The sequence below is a fragment of the Peromyscus californicus genome, unplaced genomic scaffold, assembly GCF_007827085.1.
Source record: "Peromyscus californicus insignis strain IS unplaced genomic scaffold, ASM782708v3 Scaffold_23__1_contigs__length_62951481, whole genome shotgun sequence".
NCBI lineage: Eukaryota > Metazoa > Chordata > Mammalia > Rodentia > Cricetidae > Peromyscus > Peromyscus californicus.
The window spans coordinates 22,964,049-22,981,262 of NW_026294534.1; the positions used below are offsets into that span (position 1 = coordinate 22,964,049).

General features: G+C 48.8%; 1 protein-coding gene across 2 annotated transcripts; it reads left to right on the forward strand.

Moving 5' to 3' along the window:
• Window positions 1–5,606: 5,606 nt before the first annotated feature.
• Window positions 5,607–13,055, forward strand: Dusp26 (dual specificity phosphatase 26). 2 transcript variants are annotated; one of them, XM_052751945.1, is made up of 5 exons: window positions 5,610–5,887; window positions 6,144–6,274; window positions 7,844–8,125; window positions 9,791–10,005; window positions 12,200–13,055. In XM_052751945.1, the coding sequence occupies exons 3-5, from the start codon at window positions 7,905–7,907 to the stop codon at window positions 12,397–12,399; spliced, it is 636 nt and encodes a 211-aa protein (XP_052607905.1). In that variant the 5' UTR covers window positions 5,610–5,887; window positions 6,144–6,274; window positions 7,844–7,904; the 3' UTR covers window positions 12,400–13,055. The 2 variants fall into 2 exon arrangements, with proteins under 2 accessions (XP_052607906.1, XP_052607905.1); XM_052751946.1 differs by lacking the exon at window positions 6,144–6,274 and having other exon boundaries at window positions 5,607–5,887.
• Window positions 13,056–17,214: the final 4,159 nt, after the last annotated feature.

Consider the following 17,214-nt stretch of genomic DNA (forward strand, 5'->3'; position numbering starts at 1 on the left):
AGGTGTGTGTTATGTGTCCCCCTCCCCACTCCCCCCGCCCCAGGTTTATAGCTGATCAAATAAGTTCAGGGCTGGTCTTGAATATGTTTACCTGAAACTACGGCCCTCTCAGCTTTCCTTTTCCTGTTTAAGTTAACCAACCCCTAACAAGGGGAGGGTGACCCATCCCAAGCCACCAAAAACATTTAAAACCCTGAGCCCTCCAGGGAAAAAAAATGGATGTGTCCCCTCTCTCTGCTCTACAGAGAGGATTTCTCTTTGTATACCTCTCTCTCCTCTCTCTCTCTCTCTCTCTCTCTCTCTCTCTCTCTCTCTCTCTCTCTCTCTCTCTCTCGCTGTGTGTGTGTGTGTGTGTGTGTGTGTGTGTGTGTGTGTGTGTGTGTGTGCCTTGCTATGTGTACGTTTCTGTGTGTGCTTTTTCACCTTTATTATAGCTTACTGCTGTTGCTTCCTAATGCTGTGACCCTTGTGTTGTGGTGACCCCCAACCATAAAATTATTTTTGTTGCTACTTTAGAACTGTAATTTTGCTTCTGCTATGAATCATAATGTAAATATCTGATATTTCTGATGGTCTTAGGTGACGCCTGTGAAAGGGTCGTTCAGCACACACAAAGGGGTCACAACCCTCAGGTTGAGAACCAATGGCTACTGGCTGTGTCTGAGATTTTTCCTGTCCTTTGATTATTTAATTGGCAGAGAAAACCAACTTGACCAAGACCTCTAGGTGGTCATACTCTCCCAACCAAAAATAAAAAGATCCATAGCATTTTGAATTCTCAGATGGAAGATATGATAGAAATCCAAAAATAGATTACATTTTATGTGTATATATACACACATATTCTTTTCAAGCATGTATGACTCATTTACTAAAGTTGACCACACATGAAGCCACTAAGGCAGTCTCAAGCAATTTCGTAAAACTGGCAATTAAAACTGGCTACGAACTGTAGGCTGAATTTTCAAATTGTAATTAGAAGAAACAAGACAAAATTAATTCTGTAACTCCACTCTGGCTAGACTTTTCCCCTTTCTATATTTGGAACATTGCGTTTCCATATTTTCAAAAATGTTTATTATACATGTGTTTCTTTTTCTTAATGCTGAGGTGGGTTTACTTCATATCCTTTTACACCTTTGTATTTGCAAATAATAACCTGCCTGATTTCTGCTAGAGGCACATAGGTGCGCTAGCAGGAAAACAACGCTCATTGCACTAACTAGTGTTTGGTCTTTAGAAGGTTAAGATCCTTAGTGGTAAGATGTGTTTAATCTTATGGGTATCAACTAGGAGGAGGAGAAGGGATTTACTGGAAAGGCTGAGAAAGAAGAAAAACAGGGTGATGCAAATCTTAGCACTTGGGAGGCAGAGGCAGGTGGATCTCAGTTCGAGGCCAACCTGCTCTACAGAGTGAGTTCCAGGACAGCCAGGACTGTTATTCAGAAAAAAAACTTGTCTCAAAAATACACACACACAAAGAGAAAGAGAGAGAGAGAGAGAGAGAGAGAGAGAGAGAGAGAGAGAGAGAGAGAGAGAGAGAGAGAGAGATTAAATTTGTCAGACAACTGCGGAAATAATTACTATTTAATATATATTTGAGCATCTGATTTTGTGTGTATGTATGTGTTTTTTAACAATCTACTCTCACTGAACTTCTCCCTCTGTATGTAATAGTTAAGTATGCAGGCAAGGGGATCATTTATTTCAAGAATCTTTTAAAAATCTCCTTATTTATCTATTCCAGTACTGGGGATTTTTGTTTTGTTTTGTGTTTTTTGTTTGTTTGGTTGGTTGGTTGGTTGGTTGGTTGGTTGGTTGACTGGTTGATTGACTGGTTGGTTGGTTGGTTTGTTGGTTGGTTTGGTTTGTTTTTTTGAGACAAGGTTTCTCTGTGTAACCCTGGCTGTCCTGGAACTCACTCTGTAGATTAAGCTGGCCTCAAAAACAGAGATCTACCTGCCTCTGTCTCCTGAGTGTTAGGATTAAAGGTGTGAGAGCCCACAGAGGCTTGCTGGTGAGAACTTACTCAGGGTCAGAGAATCTGGGCTTGCTTTACCCAACAGGGCTGTATAAGGAGATGATTTGGTCACAGGCGTATTTACCAGGTGTTTGGGAGGGCTGATGGGTATTGACCCAGTCCCTCCCAAAGCTATCCTGTGTCTCTGTCTTTCTTCTCATCAGCCAGGTCTCTCTGTCTGATATTTCCTCATTCCTCTCTCCTCCACCTAAGAATCCTTCAAAAGATGGGAGCTGGACTCCCACATAAAGTCATGCACCACCCCTGCCCTGCAAGTACTGGGGATTTTTTTTTTAAGACAGGGTCTCATAGCCCAGGCTAGCAATAGAACTTACAGTGTAGCCGAAGACTATCTTGAACTCCTTCTTTACCCTTCCACCTCCACCGTACAAGTGTGTGCCACCGCTCCTGGCTGAGCCAACACCAGCCCCACCCATCCCTTTCTCAATAGTTTCTATTTCACCTCTGTTCTGTTCATGTACTCACTCATAACCTGGACTCTAAGGAACAGGGGTTTAAGCACATGAAGTTAACCTAGGTCCTTTAAAAGAAATAGACATGAGGCAAGGAAATCAGGAATAGAGCAGATCCGGAAAAGCATTAACAACAACAACAATAAAAGAATGGTTCTTCAGTCTGATCTTGAGAAGGCACAGCTTTAAATAAGATGGTCTGGGTTTGAACCTGTGTTCTGGCACCAACTAGCTGTGAATGGGTTACTTAGCACAGTAAATACCAGTCTCCTAGAATATTCACTGAGGATTATACTTGCTTAAAATGGGGGTGGGGTTCAATGATCTGACATGTGAAGCCCAAGAGACTGACAGATGACTCCTGCTGTTTCTCTTTCCTGCCTCTCTTTCTTCATCTTACCTTCTCCCTTATCTTTCCTGGCTAACCCTCCCACTCCCTTCCTCCTCTCCACTCTTCCTGTAGTTTTGTGGTACCCGCAAGCCGTCTGGGTTAACTCATGAAAATCACCTTCCCGGAGATGCTGGTCCATGAAGAGCTTCTCTGGTGACTTGTATCATCAGATGCCCTGATTATCCATTCTGTGCTTTGAAGCGTGTTTCAGAGGAAAGTGCAATGCAAGGTTGAAGCAGAAATCTTGTAAAACAAGTGAATAAAAACCCTGGGGTCAGGGAGCCAGGCATAGTGGTATACACCTGCAATCCCATACCTGAGAGGACGGAACTGGAAGCTTTAAGGTTCAAGGACAGCCTAAGCTACAAAGCAAGAGCCTGTATCAGAACAAGCAACAGCAGCAAAATTGAGAAGAGCTTTATCCACAAACATCTAATTTACGATGGAGCCAAAAACAACCCTTTAAACTTCTGATCCTACTGAAGGCTAGCATCGCATGCATGCCAGGCAAGCACTCTGCTGAGCTATATCACTAGGGCGTCTTCCCCCTGCCTTTGGCAAGGTCTCATGTAGCCCAAGCTGACCTCAAAAAAATCATGATATGCCTGAGTCTAGCCTTACACTCCTGATCTTCTTGCCTCCGCCTTCCAAACTAAGTGCCCTTTCACAACTTATTTCATGGTAAACTGTTGGAATGTTTTCCCAGACCTAATAAATGAAATCTCAGCCATCTCAGGTCAACAACTGCAGACAGTGAGGATTTCATCTCTATGAAAAAGCACCGTGACAAAAGGGACAAGGAGAGACGGAGGAAGGTGGGATGGAATCCTGCTTCTTTAGAAAAGAAAAAACAGGATATAAACTGCTGCTGGGTCAAAGGGCAACGTATGGAGGTGCCTGACTGTCCCCAAGACGTGGGGTGGTTGGTGTTGTGGCTGATGATGCTTCCTTTGCCCCTCAGATACAGTCTCATCTATTCTCACGGCTGGAGATGCTCCAGCTCCGAACCTCAACCACAGTTCACACTGCCTTCATATCCTACCTATCCTGCCCCTGCTTACCTGTCTCCTGCCTTCCTTTCACGAGGCAGCTAGAGCTCTGCCTGCTTCTCAACAGCACCATCTGATCGCTTTCATTCTTGTTCTCCATCCTGGGTCTCTCCGTGCAGTGTGCTGGGTGGTTTTGTATCAATTTGACACAGGCTAAAGTCATTGTGGCATGAATCTTAAATGGTCTTATTAATAAAATCAAACCTGAGGCTGGGTATTGGGGTGAATGCTGGAAGACTAGAGAAGCAGAACAAGCCACAGCTTCCTCACTTTGCCAGTTCCTCAGCTGATCCTGTTTCCTCAGACTGGAAGCCTCTGAGTCCTCATCCAGAATGAATCCCAGCTGAACTGCTTCTCAAAAGCCTGAAAGCTTAACCAGCTAAAAGCTTCTAGTTTCTGGTCTTCATGCCTTATATACCTTTCTGCTTTCTACCCTCACTTCCTGGGATTAAAGGCGTGAGTCACCATGCCTGGGTGTTTCCAGTATGGCTTCAAACTCACAGAGATCCAGATGGATCTCTGTCTCTGGAATGCTAGGATTAAAGGCTTGTGTTACCACTGCCTAACATCTATGTTTAATATTGTGGCTGTTCTGTTCTCTGACCCCAGATAAGTTTATTAGGGTGCACAATATTTTGGGGAACACAATACCACCACAAGTCATCTGAAAGGAGGGATCCTTAAATGAGAAAATGCCTCCATAAGAGTGGGCTGTAGGCAAGACCATAAGTCATTTTCTTAATTAGTGATTGATATGGGAGGGCTCAGACCATTGTGGATGATGCCATCTCTGGGCTGGAGTCCTGGGTTCTACAAGAAAGCAGGCAGAGCAAGCCATGGGGAGCAAGCCAGTAAGCAGCACCCCTCCATGGCCTCTGCATCAGCTTCTTCCTCCAGGATCCTGTCAGTTTTAAGTTCCTGTCCTGACTTCCTTCAATGATGAACAGTACTGTGGAAGTTTTAGAAGCCAAATAAACCCTTTCCTCCCCAGCTTGCTTTTTGGTTGTGATGTTTCATCTCAGCAAAAGAAATCCTAAGACAAGAAGTGAGGGAGACATTTAGGAAAGGCAACACCGACCCTTGACTCAGAATGCTTAAGATCTTGGTGCTGACCATAGAGAAGCAGGTGTTGGTAAATACCACTAAAAGGCAGCAACTTGTGGGAAAGAAATGAAGATTCATTCCTTCTAGAGTAAACGGAGTGCACCGTGCGCTGAACATGCAGAAATGGCTTTCTGAATGAACCCCAAGACGCATACTCCGTGTGTGGGGAAGCACATTTGCGACAGGTCATGGCAGGGACTTCAGAGTCTCGCTACCATCGCCTGAAGCTCGGCTCTACCGATACCTAGCTGGTGACCTGGGCTTAGCCTCTATATGCTTCGGTCTCTTCCTTAGTGAAATGCAGATGAGATGCCCACCTTATCTGTCTCTGATGAGTATAAAACCCACTAAGACAGGTGAAGCGTTTGGCATATGGTAACTGCTATTAATAGCAAGGGTGGCTGAGGATTGTTCCCTCGAGTGAGTGTACGAGTGAGGGGAGAAGGCCCTGTCTGGTCATTCATTAATTCTGTCTGGGAAGAGCGAGCAGTGTGAAGACCCTGCCTGAGAAGGCTTGCACAAGGCTTTGCCATTGGCCTGCCAGGCAGCAGCCCTGGCGTGCAGACGAGGCGGGGCTGCGGGGCTGCGCGGGGCTGTAAACAGGGGCGGGCTGTGTCGCTGCGGTGTGGCGGCTCCCACCGCTGCGTGAGACGGTGTCCCCGGGTGTCACCGGGGCGCACACCGAGAGGAACCTGCTTCGATGTGCGTGTCATGGCATAAAAATAGCTGCGATCCACCTGCGCGCCGGGGCGGCGGCGCAGCGGCGGAGGGGGACCGCGCAGGAGCCATGGGCGCCGGACTGCGGAAGCCCGCAGGCCACCTCGGCATCTGAGACCCTCGCAACCAAGAGGTAGAGAGACCTGGGGGCGAGGGGACGGGGACCGGGGCGGGACAGGGACATAGGGGCACTGCCACGCGCCTCGCTTCCCCTCAGCGCCTGGCTGGCTGGGTAGTCACCGGGGCTAAGGCGACAGCCACGAACCTGTTACTACCGCGACAGCAGACGGAGGGAGGGGGGCAGGGGCCAGAGCCTCTGGCGGCGGGTTAATGGGATTGGAGAAGGCCCAGGGGTGTATTCCGGACTGAGCCGGGCTCCTCCACACCAGGAGGACCAGTCCCGAGGACCGCTGCTCGCTGCTTCCAGCTCCTTACCTTTCATCATCACTAAGGCAGCAGAATCTATTCTGAGGAAGGTTGTTGGAGGGGAAGGATGGGTCTTTGAGCCCCGGGAGGAGAGGTAGGTGTTAGGTGGGGTGGTGGTGGGGGGGGTGGGGGGTGGTGGTGGTGGTGGTGGTGGTGGTGGTGGTGGTGGTGGTGGTGATGTCGACTGTCGTGCTAGATTTCTGTGCTTCTTCTAACCCAGCCTTTGAAAACCTATCTGTCCCTGAACTCCTGAATATGGACTCATCCTTTATAAGTACACTCTCACTGCCCTTGTTTGTGGTGTCTTCTGAGAGAGTGGTGTCTCCTGACCCTGGGAGAAGAGAGAGCTAGGCCTGGCTGGGAGTGTGGGATGGGATCCCTGTATGGCCATGGGCCAAGATGGCTTCTAATCGCTGGACGGTCAGTTGAGGTCCCTAAGACAGACGGCCCCAAAGAGAATGGGAGGGAATTCTGCAGCTTAGGCCACCCTTGCCAAAAAAAAACAAACAAAAAAACCACGCAGGACCATTCCTAGAACTGAAGACAAGGGGTCTCCCATAGTTGTCTGTGGGCCCCAGTGTCCTAGGGCAAGCCTCAAAGGCAAGCTGTTTCAGCTGTGAGGCTCAAAGCAGGAGCCCCACTTTCCCAAGGGCCTGCTCTCTACAGGTATGTTGAGACACATACTTTGCTAGGCCCCTTGGGGCTGACTGATCCTGCTCCACGGACTGTGCAGGATCGGTTGATGTCAACAGCAACAAAGGTGATAATTCTGAACCTCTCAGCTGCCCCTGGGCCTGGGGGATCTCTCATCTCCCCCTCCCCATCTTCTCCCCTTGCTTCCGCTTCTGCCCTGCCCCCACCAGCAGACACAGACACAAAGCTCCAACCCTGCTTTGACTCAGACTTCTCTCCTGAGGGATGAGGTTTAGTCAAAGGGGGGGGGGGGGGGGGGGGGGGGAATTCGCTCCTCCCACTCACAGGCTTGTGGGTATAGATTGAAGCCTTTCTTCCACCAGCTCTTACATTCAGCAAGTCTTTTCCCAAACTCACTTTTCCTCTTCTTATCATTCCCCACTCTCACCCTCCCAATAGCCTTCCGGTGGACAAGCGTATCTTGGCCACACGCGGGGCAGGCATGGGTTAAGGCACGTCATCTCTCTGGCACCCAGGAGGCATGTCTGGCATATGTCATGGTCCCAGCTGCTGTTATCTTCTTGATAATTCTCTCTGGATGGCTCTACAGCCGCTTCCATCCCCATCCCAGCTCCCTAGACACTCTGCCTATAACCCCAGCCAGACGAGACCCAGATCTGGGCTGGCAAGTATCCTGGCAGTGTGTGGAAGTACCAGAGTGTCCAATGTATATGTGAGTGTTTCTGCGTTGGTTGGCAGTGGGGGCAGGGCGACGGAGGAGAAACAGCAGCTGGGCAAGTCCTTCTTCTCGTAAACAAGGACATGTGACTCCCACCTCCTTGGGTGGCAGAACCAGAGCTTAGTGGAGGGACCCACAGGAGCTAGAGAAAGGAGGCATTTGAGCTCCTAGGCTAGCCTTGCCTTCTATTGCTTAAGGGCCTGCTACTCCCCAGAACCCAACCCTGTGAGGAGAAAAGGAAACAGCTTTTCTGGATTCACTCAAGTATGCCTGACACCCCTTTACTTCCAGCAACGGCTACCTGGTGACTGAGCCCATCATCACTCAAGCCACAGTTCCCGACACCTTGAAGATGTGCCCTGGTAACTGGCTCTGGGCCTCCATGACTTTTATGGCCCGCTTCTCCCGCAGCAGCTCAAGGTCCCCCGTTCGCACTCGAGGGAGCCTGGAGGAGATGCACACGGTGCACCATCCTTTCCTCAACGTCTTTGAGTTGGAGAGGCTCCTCTACACAGGCAAGACAGCCTGTAACCATGCCGATGAGGTCTGGCCAGGCCTCTACCTCGGAGACCAGTATGTAATGGGTGGCCGGGACCCCATGCCTGAGTGTGTGTGCGTGTGTGTACAAGGAGAAAGGTGGCAGGCAGACACTGACTCACCTTGCTGGTTCCAAGCTGAAGAGTGAAGGGAGCAGATACATGAACAAAGAGTAGAAGCTGGAGGGCTTAAGAGATTTGGGGGGAAATTATTAAAATACTCGACTCTGGGCAGAGAAACTCTGTTTAGGAATTTGTGGTACTCATTTGGGGAAGATCTCATATGAACTGTCGGCACTATAGGCTAGGCACATTGTTCTGACCTTCCAGCCAAAGGTAGTCACTAAGATAGAAAGAGTAGGCAGAAGGCTGAACGGGAGACCAAGTGAAGCCACCACAGTCAAGGGTCATGAGGAGAAAACCATCAAAGGGAGCGCATTCCCTAATATGTGAGATTTTTTTTTTTTTTTTTTGCTTTCTTAATCCTCATAGCATCTTCGGGAGGTGGGGGGGGGGTCACTCTCCCTGGGTTACAGATGAGGAAAGGGGAAGTTGTCACTGCACCAGGGTCACACAGGCTACAAGCAGGAGTGCCAGCAGTTTGGGGATTGGGTTCAGTGGCCTTTCCAGGTAGGGAGTTTCCACTAGATGGCTTGTCTATGCTAGCATCTGACCATCTTGCCTGAGGGGTTTCTACCACTAAGCTGCTAGGGTATGGGGCAGATGAATGTCTGAAGGTGACTATAGATCAGAATAAACAAGAGCCCTAGAGGAATGAGCCAACAGAGGAGGTTTCCAGGCATCAAGGAAAACATGAAGCAGGAGAGGGTTGGGGAATGACTGTCAGACCCATGTAACCTAAAGATTATCAGGGATTTATTTACTCATGCATGCATTTATGTATTCATTTATTTGTGTAGTTTATGTATATGGATGTTTTTGTCTGCATGTGTGTCTGTCTGCACACCAGAAGAGGGCATTGGACCCCATGGAACTGCATGTTATAGACAGTTGTGAGCTGCCGTGTGGGAGCTGGGAATTGAGCTCAGGACCTCTGGAAGAGCAGCCAGTGCTCTTAACCGCTGTGCCATCTCTCCAGCCCCTGCATTCACTTATTGGTTCTGGGAACCAAATCCAGAGTACTGCACAAGCTAAGCACACACCCTACCATGAAGTTACATCCATAGCCCTAGCAAAGACTTGAACATAGGAGGGGGTCCAGCAATTCTCCTGATGCACACATCTGTCCACAGTTCCCAGGCTCTGTCCACTGAGGACTTCTCTCTGGCTGGACACCCCGATGTCAGGAGAATGATTCTTGAAGCGCTCTAACCTCTCCCCAGCTAGAGTTCTCTCTTAATGAGCACTTCCCTCACATGAAATCAACATCGGTGTTCCAGATCTTGAATCCCTTGGTCTTCATTCCATCCTTCAGAGCCCTACGAGGAAAATTCCATTTCCTGAGAGTACTCCCAATATTTGATTACAGTCATCTTGACCCCATCCCCTTCGATTCTCTTCCCTAGCCCAATCGTTTCCTCTCAAACACTGCTCACAGGATGAGACCCCCACATCTGCCCTCTTCCACTGTTCTAGGGCGTTAGTTAAGCACCGTGGAGGTTGCAGCCAACAACAGCCTCTAGGCCGAAGCTTCCTGGCATCCTGGATTCCCATTTCCCTTTGTAACTTCTATTTAACACAGGGACATGGCCAACAACCGCCGTGAGCTTCGTCGCCTGGGCATCACCCATGTCCTCAATGCCTCACACAGCCGGTGGAGGGGCACCCCTGAGGCCTACGAGGGACTGGGCATCCGCTACCTGGGGGTCGAGGCCCATGACTCGCCAGCCTTTGACATGAGCATCCACTTTCAGACCGCGGCGGACTTCATCCATCGGGCACTGAGCCAGCCAGGAGGTAGGAGAGAAAGCAGAAAGGGGGGGAAGGGCAATGGGTGTGGCATTCAGAAGCCCCAGGGTCCAAGGATGGAGCAAGAATTTAGCAATAAGCAAACGGCTTAAGACCTGGCGCTAAGGAAAGAAAAATGTTCTCTCAATCCTCTTTTTCCAGGTAGTATTTTGAAAGGTAATGAGGGCATCATTTAAAGTGGAAAGCTACTCCTAGATGCTGAGGATATGAGTGTTGTAACTTCTATGCTTTTTTTTAAACCTATTTCCATACTTTCCTGGCATTAAAAAAAATTTAAACATGGTTTTAAAATGCTTTAGTTACCAGGAAAAAAAAAAATACAGTTGGCCCTCTGTATAACTGAGTTCTGCATCATTGGATTCAACCATGCACAGATTGAAAATATTTGGGTGTAGAAGTACATACAGAATGTGTTTAGACTTCCTTTTATTATTCCATGGACAATATAGCATAGCATGTATTTACAGAGAATTTACATTGTATCATAGACATAAATAATCCAGGGATGATTGAAAGTATACAAGAGGGTATGGGGGGGGGGGGGGGCGGTATGTAAGTGCTGTATCATTTTATATGTGGGAACTGAGCATCCATGGGTGTTGGTAATGGGGAGGTTTTCCAGGAATCAACCCACTCTGACTATCAAGAAACAACCACATACATAGATAAAAATGTTGTCAGTGGCTGAGAGAAACTGTAAGATAGAAAGGTGAGGAAGTAAGGTGTGATGCCAGGTGCCCATCGTCCCAACGACTCCAGAGGCTAAGACAGGAGCCCTGTCTGAACGCCAGCTTGAGCTTAGCCTGGGCGACATAGCGAGACTCAGTCTCAAATACCAAAAATTCAAGCAACCGAAGAGTTAGGGAGGAACCAGGCGGATGGCTCAGGTGCTAAAGAACTTGTCGTGCAAAGGCACTGTCTCCTAACACTGGGGAGGCCAAGTTTAGGAGGCTCCCGGGGCCTGCTGGGCAGCCTGTCTAGCCTGTTCTGCAGACTCCAGGTTCAGCAAGAGACCCTGTGTCAAAAAAAAAAAAGATGGCACCCAACATTGACTTCTGGCCTCCCCAAGCACACTTGCATCTACACACACACACACACACACACACACACACACACACACACACACACACGAGGGAGACCAGCTCCCTCTTATTCCCCCAGGGTACTCTTGAGCAGGGAGAAGGAGGAATATTTAGATAGAAAGAGATACCTAGACGTCAAGAGGAAAGACAGAAAAGACAGGATAGATAGCCTCGGGAGGGCCTGGTTCCAAACCCACCAGCCCAGAACTTCACTCCAAAGGGCTCTTTATGACAATGTCAAGGGGAGGAGCAAAGACCTCCCCGTTGCGAGGTACAGCCAAAGGGTAGACCCTTCCAAGCACCTGGTACTCAGGCCCGTGGCCCAATCACCCTCTTTATGTAGACCTGCTGAGTAAAGCCACTAGGAAATCCAAATGGGCTCCAACACACACACACACACACACACACACACACACACACACACACACACACACACACATACACATACATCCATCATACACATGTACACAAAAGAAGGGTTGGGGGAGACCTAACACAGGCTAGACTCAACATAGAAGGATTCCTGTGGATGCATTCGGCCAATGTAGGCGGAGTCCCTGCTCTGTTCAAGGCTCCGGTTTACAACAGGAATGAGTGCCACCCCTGAGCTCTGCTCAGGTTCCTGAACACCAAGTTTCAGAATTCCTTCTCCATTCTATTCTGCCCAGGCCTCACCCCTTTGCCAGGGACCTTCATTATTTGTTTGAAGTGCTGGGGATCGAACCCGGGGCCTTGCTCATGCTAAGCACACACTCCGCTGCTGAGTGTGTATGTGTGTGTGTGGTGTGCACACATGTGTGTCCCGGTGGATCTGTGGAAGTCAGGGGACAACGATGTGGAGTCAGGTCTCTGATCTTTCCTTGGGTTCTGGGGCCGGACACTCAAGTCGTTGGGCTTGTGTGGAAAATGCCATCCCCACTGAGCCATCTCACCAGCCCAGGATCTGCATGCTAAACACCACTCATCCTCGCCCATCCCTGCCTCCGTGTGCCTCGGTTTACCTTCTTCCGTTCACTCGGCCCGTGCTGACCTCTTCCCAATCCTCCTCCAGGCCATCACTCGGCAGTGTCTCAGATGTCGCTCTGTCTGCCTCTTCACAGGGAAGATCCTGGTACACTGTGCCGTGGGAGTGAGCAGATCGGCCACCCTGGTGCTGGCCTACCTCATGCTTTATCATCACTTCACCCTCGTGGAGGCCATCAAGAAAGTCAAGGATCACCGGGGCATCATCCCCAACCGGGGCTTCTTGAGGCAGCTCCTAGCCCTGGACCGGAGGCTGCGGCAGGGTCTGGAGGCATGAGAGCAGGGAAAGCGAGCGGGCCAGGTTCCTGGGTAGTTTCCTGGCTCCCAGGTGGGAAGAGGAGACCCAGGTGGCAGGTAGTAGAAAGGCCAGACAACCCATCCTCCCCCAATGGCAGGAGAGGGAAGGGCCCCTGAGGCCACTGTGACTCCATGGAAGGGGATGGAGAGCCAAGTCGGGCAGTGTGGTAGGTGGGGGCTGCTGACCCGGGAAGGAAGCAGCTGGGCTGTAGGTTCTGTGATTAGGACAGCACCAGATTCCAGCAGGGTGTGCCCAGTGACTCAGAATCCCTTCCCCTCATTGTGTTCAAGTGTTCCCCTCTCTCACTTTCCAAACAAAAGGACCGGCCGCTGAGCAGTACCTGAACAGTGCTGGGAGGGGGGTGTGTGTCTCAAGGATTCAGGAGCGTGGATGTGAGGGAAGGTGTACAGGTTGCAGGAAACAGTGGAGAAAAAGTCGGTGATGGAGTGGTGTGAAAGCCACAAAGCCAGAGGGAGAAACCTACAGGTGTGCAACTCCAGGAAGAAGAGGTGTGGGAAGACTGATAGATAGGACACCCCAGAGGAGCTGCTCAAGGTCCAAGGAGGGAGTCTTTAGGTGGTCATATTCTCACTGAAAACCATGTGTCTGGAGTAACAATAAAGAGTTGAAAAAGAGGAGAGTGTCTTTGCATCGTTAACAGTTTGACCCCTCTCTTCTGGAAACCTAAGTCTCCCTTACCCGCTCACTAACCCTCTACCAATCCTTACATAGCCCTATGAAATCTTGAGCTGTTATTCCTAACTTGTCCACAAGGAGGCAGCAGAGGACCAAAAACTTGAGGTCTGTAGCCACTTCAGGATGCTGGCAGCTGGCTTGTATCTTCAAGGATAGGTCCCTCTGTCCCCTAGGGCTGACGAAGACAACAGAATATTAATCTTTTGTTTTGTTTTGTTTTTCAAGACAGGGTTTCTCTGTGTAGTTTTGGTGCCTGTCCTGGATCTCACTTTGTAGTCCAGGCTGGCCTTGAACTCACAGAGATCCACCTGGCTCTGCCTCCCAAGTGCTGGGATTAAAGGTGTGCACTGCCGCCGCCGCCGCCACCACCACCACCACCACCACCCCTAGAATATTAATCTTAAATCAAGATCAGCCTTAAGTGCCCTACTTCAGGTGCCAAAGTATTAAGGGACAGTTGTTTTCTAAGTCTTCCAGGGTTTTCTCAGAGGAATATAACCTTAGTTAAGTTTCATTAAAAAAAAAAAAAAAACTTAGCCAGGAAGAATGGCATGTTGTCTCAACTGCCAGACACCCACCACAACTCTTGCCAAAAAAAAAAAAAAAAAAGTGTGTGCTCATTATCTATTAGAATGGGAAGAGAGGATAGACAGAAGTACAAGGGAAAATAATGAACCAGCAAGATAGCTCAGCAACCAGTAAGGGCTGTTGCCAGCAAGCCTGATGATCTGAGTTTGATCCTGGAACTCACATAATAGCAGAGGGAAAAAAAAACTGAGTCCTGCAAGGCGTCCTCTGCCTTTCATGTGAATGCTGTAACACACACACACACACACACACACACACACACACACACACACACAGTCACACACAAATAAATATACTTCCTAAAGATTCTCAAGTCACTTATGTATGAAGTGTATATCCCACTACAGAGCATAGCATCCTAAAGTTGGAAGGTACCTCCACCGACTGAGTTTCTCTAGTCTCTAAGAGGCACAAATGTCTCACCTTCCTATGCTTGAGCATCTCTGTTGACCGGAAACCACGTCATCCTCACTCCACCTCAGCATCTCTAAGTCCCATTTACTGGCGCTAGTTCTGGCTGCCTCTGTGGGGTGGCTGGTCATTTAATAGGTGGGAGCTAAGCTTGCCATCTAGGGGGCCGTGGGATCTGTCACCATCTCTTGCTCACACTTACTCCACCACCTCTTGAGACGAAGAGGGAGTTCTCCGGTGTGAGCCTAGCTCACGTGGTTCTCTTCTGACCTGGTACTTCCACACCAAGAGCTGTTTGTTCGAGAACATCTGCATTCGTCATCTTTCCACTTACCCCGCCGGCCTTACCCATCCTGGCATCTCTCCCTACTTGTAGGAAGCAGAATTCTCATCTCAGAATTTACAGACCCTGAACCTCCAGGGAAACCTGGGAGATGGGGAGGAAAGCGGGTTCATCAGCTGGGAACTCAAAATGTGGTCTTCTCTGAGGACACATTTTCCAAAGGGACAGAGAAGCCTTCATAAGCAGTGCTGTTTCTAATCAAAATGGGTCGGTTCCCTATTAGAGCCAGGAGCCAAAGCCAACTTCGGTGGTGCACGTGTGTAATTCCAGCACTCTGGACATGGAGACCGGGCATTGAGAGTCCCAGGCCAGCCTCGTTACACAGAACTTGTCACAGTCAATAAAGAAAACCATGGCCAGGCAGTGGTGGCACATGCCTTTAATCCCAGTACTCGGGAGGTAGAGGCAGGTGGATCTCTGTGAGTTCAAGGCCAGCCTGGGCTACAGAGCGAGTTCCAGGACAGGCTCCAAAGCTACACAGAGAAACCCTGTAAAAAAAAGAAAAAAAAAAAAAGAAAGAAAAAAAAGAAAAGAAAACCATGTATCAAACTAATTAAATATAAGCCAAGTGGTAGTGGCACACTCCTTTAATCCCAGCACTCAGGAGGCAGAGGCAGGTGGATCTCTGTGAGTTTGAGGCCAGCCTGGTCTACAGAGTCAGTTTTAAGATGGTCAGGGCTGTTACACAGAGAAACTCTGTCTTAAAAAAGAACAACAGGAGGCCAGAGAGATTGCCCAGTGGTTAAGGGCATTGCCTGCTCTTCCAGAGTCTGGGAGTTCAATTCCCAGCAGCCACATGGTGGCTCACAACCATCCATAATGAGATCTGGTGCCCTCTGGTGGTACACAGGCAGAACAGTCTAGACATGATTAAATAAATCTTCAAAAATGAAAAAGAGCAGCCAAAATAAATTTTAATTAAAAAAATAAATATAATTAAAAGTAACTCAGGGGTGGGAATATAGCTAATGGCAGAATACTTGCCTACATTTTTTTGCAGAAGGTCCTGTATTCAAGCCCCAACACCACAGATGATGATGATGATGATGATGATGATGATGATGACTAAAAAAAATAGCTCATAGAAGGACTCACTGCAACTAGGATCCCAGCAGTATAGCATGCAGTGGAATGGTCATCTAAAATGTGCTTCACTAGGAACATGCCCCACTGGCCACCACCATATTTGTCCAGTCCATGATGAATAACTTGAGACGTTGGCTCTAATTTCTAGTAGAAAAGCATGGCTTCTGGAGTCTATATGCGTGAGGAACAGGCTTCAAGATTATCCCCCAGGATAGATTATATATTGTCATTAGTTAATGTCCTGGCTTTATTTCTCTGGCTGTGATGAAATGTCTTGACAAACGACAACTTAGGGAAGAGGCGGGGGGCTTATTTGGCTCACCATTTGAGCTCACAGCCCATGATTTCCTGGTAGCCAAGACAGGAACTTAAAGCATCATGTCCGCAGTCAAGAGTACAGAGAGAAGAAACACATGGATCCTTGGTTGTTTGCTCTAGTACTCAGCCCAAGCTTTCTCTAGTCTTCCACGGTTCAGAGCCCAGCATAGGGAATAGCGTCTCTCATAATGGGCTGGGTCTCCCTATCAATTAGAAGGCAATCACCTCCCACCCCTTGATATGGCCACAAGCCAATCTGGTCTAAAGAATTCCTCAGTAAGACTCTCTTCCAAGCTGAGTCTAAGTATGTCAAATGGACAGTTAAAACTAACCAATATGGCGCTGGAAAGATGGCTCAGCCGCTCAGCGTGTACATTGTTCTTACACATGACTTGAGTTTGATCTCCAGCACCCACAACAGTAATTGACAACTGTGTGTAACTCTAGCTCCAAGGGATCCGACATCACTCCAACCTCTTCCAGCATGTGAACAGACAGACACACACATACCCATAAATAAATACTTTTAAAGACTAACCAGCATAGTTATTAAAGCCACATGATGGCTGGGCCGAAGCCTAAGTCTGTCTTCACAGATACTAACCCTTGTGAACTAACCCTTGTTGAGTAACAGGGAAGTCAAAGTTAACTAGTCTGCCTAAGGTCGTGCAAACAGAAAACGGCAGAGCTGTCATTTGAACCTGGGTTCTCTGATTCTAGGGTCTGTGTGTTTAACAACCATACTGCTATGCTTGGCCTTCAGTCCCCAGCCCATCCTAGGCCTCTCCCCATGCTGGTCTGTGTGTGTGTGTGTGTGTGTGTGTGTGTGTGTGTGTGTGTGTGTGTGTGTGTGTGTGTGTTCAGGTGTAGGAAGAGGAATTGCTAGTAAACAACTGCCCAGTGTTTAAGAACCAGCAGCCCACACTTACTGACTTGGCTGGACAGCCGAGGCAGCTGTTAGCTGAGGACCTCCCTGGCTTTTTTAAAGATTCCATCTCTCTAAAAAGGACCGATCTGGCTCACAGGGAACAAGAGGGGCCCACAGCCTTATCATCACAGAGAGTCCCATCATCCAAGCCAGGTATGTGACTCTGCCAAGCCAGGTGATCTGGCTCCAACCTGTGAAAACAGGTCAATATCCAGCTTCCTCCATCCTCTCCTTGGGCAGTTGACCATTTGACCCTCAGAATAATTGTGTTAGATACAGCAGGCTGTGCCTCCAACTGACTGAGCCACAACCCTCTGGAACCCTCTGGAACTGGTTCCAGTCTGTCTAGTCATTGTGCTCCGTCTCTTGTCTCCAGCCTCCTCCTCTGCAGTGTTGACTCAAGCCCTTGAAGCAGGCCTAAGAG

What these genes read in the sequence shown, in the direction of transcription:
- Dusp26 (XM_052751946.1), top strand. Translation starts at nt 7,905, where the DNA reads ATGTGCCCTGGTAACTGGCTCTGGGCCTCCATGACTTTTATGGCCCGC. An exon ending in GGCCTCTACCTCGGAGACCA is followed by an intron (nt 8,126 to 9,790) that starts GTATGTAATGGG and finishes TATTTAACACAG; the next exon opens with GGACATGGCCAACAACCGCC. An exon ending in GGCACTGAGCCAGCCAGGAG is followed by an intron (nt 10,006 to 12,199) that starts GTAGGAGAGAAA and finishes GCCTCTTCACAG; the next exon opens with GGAAGATCCTGGTACACTGT.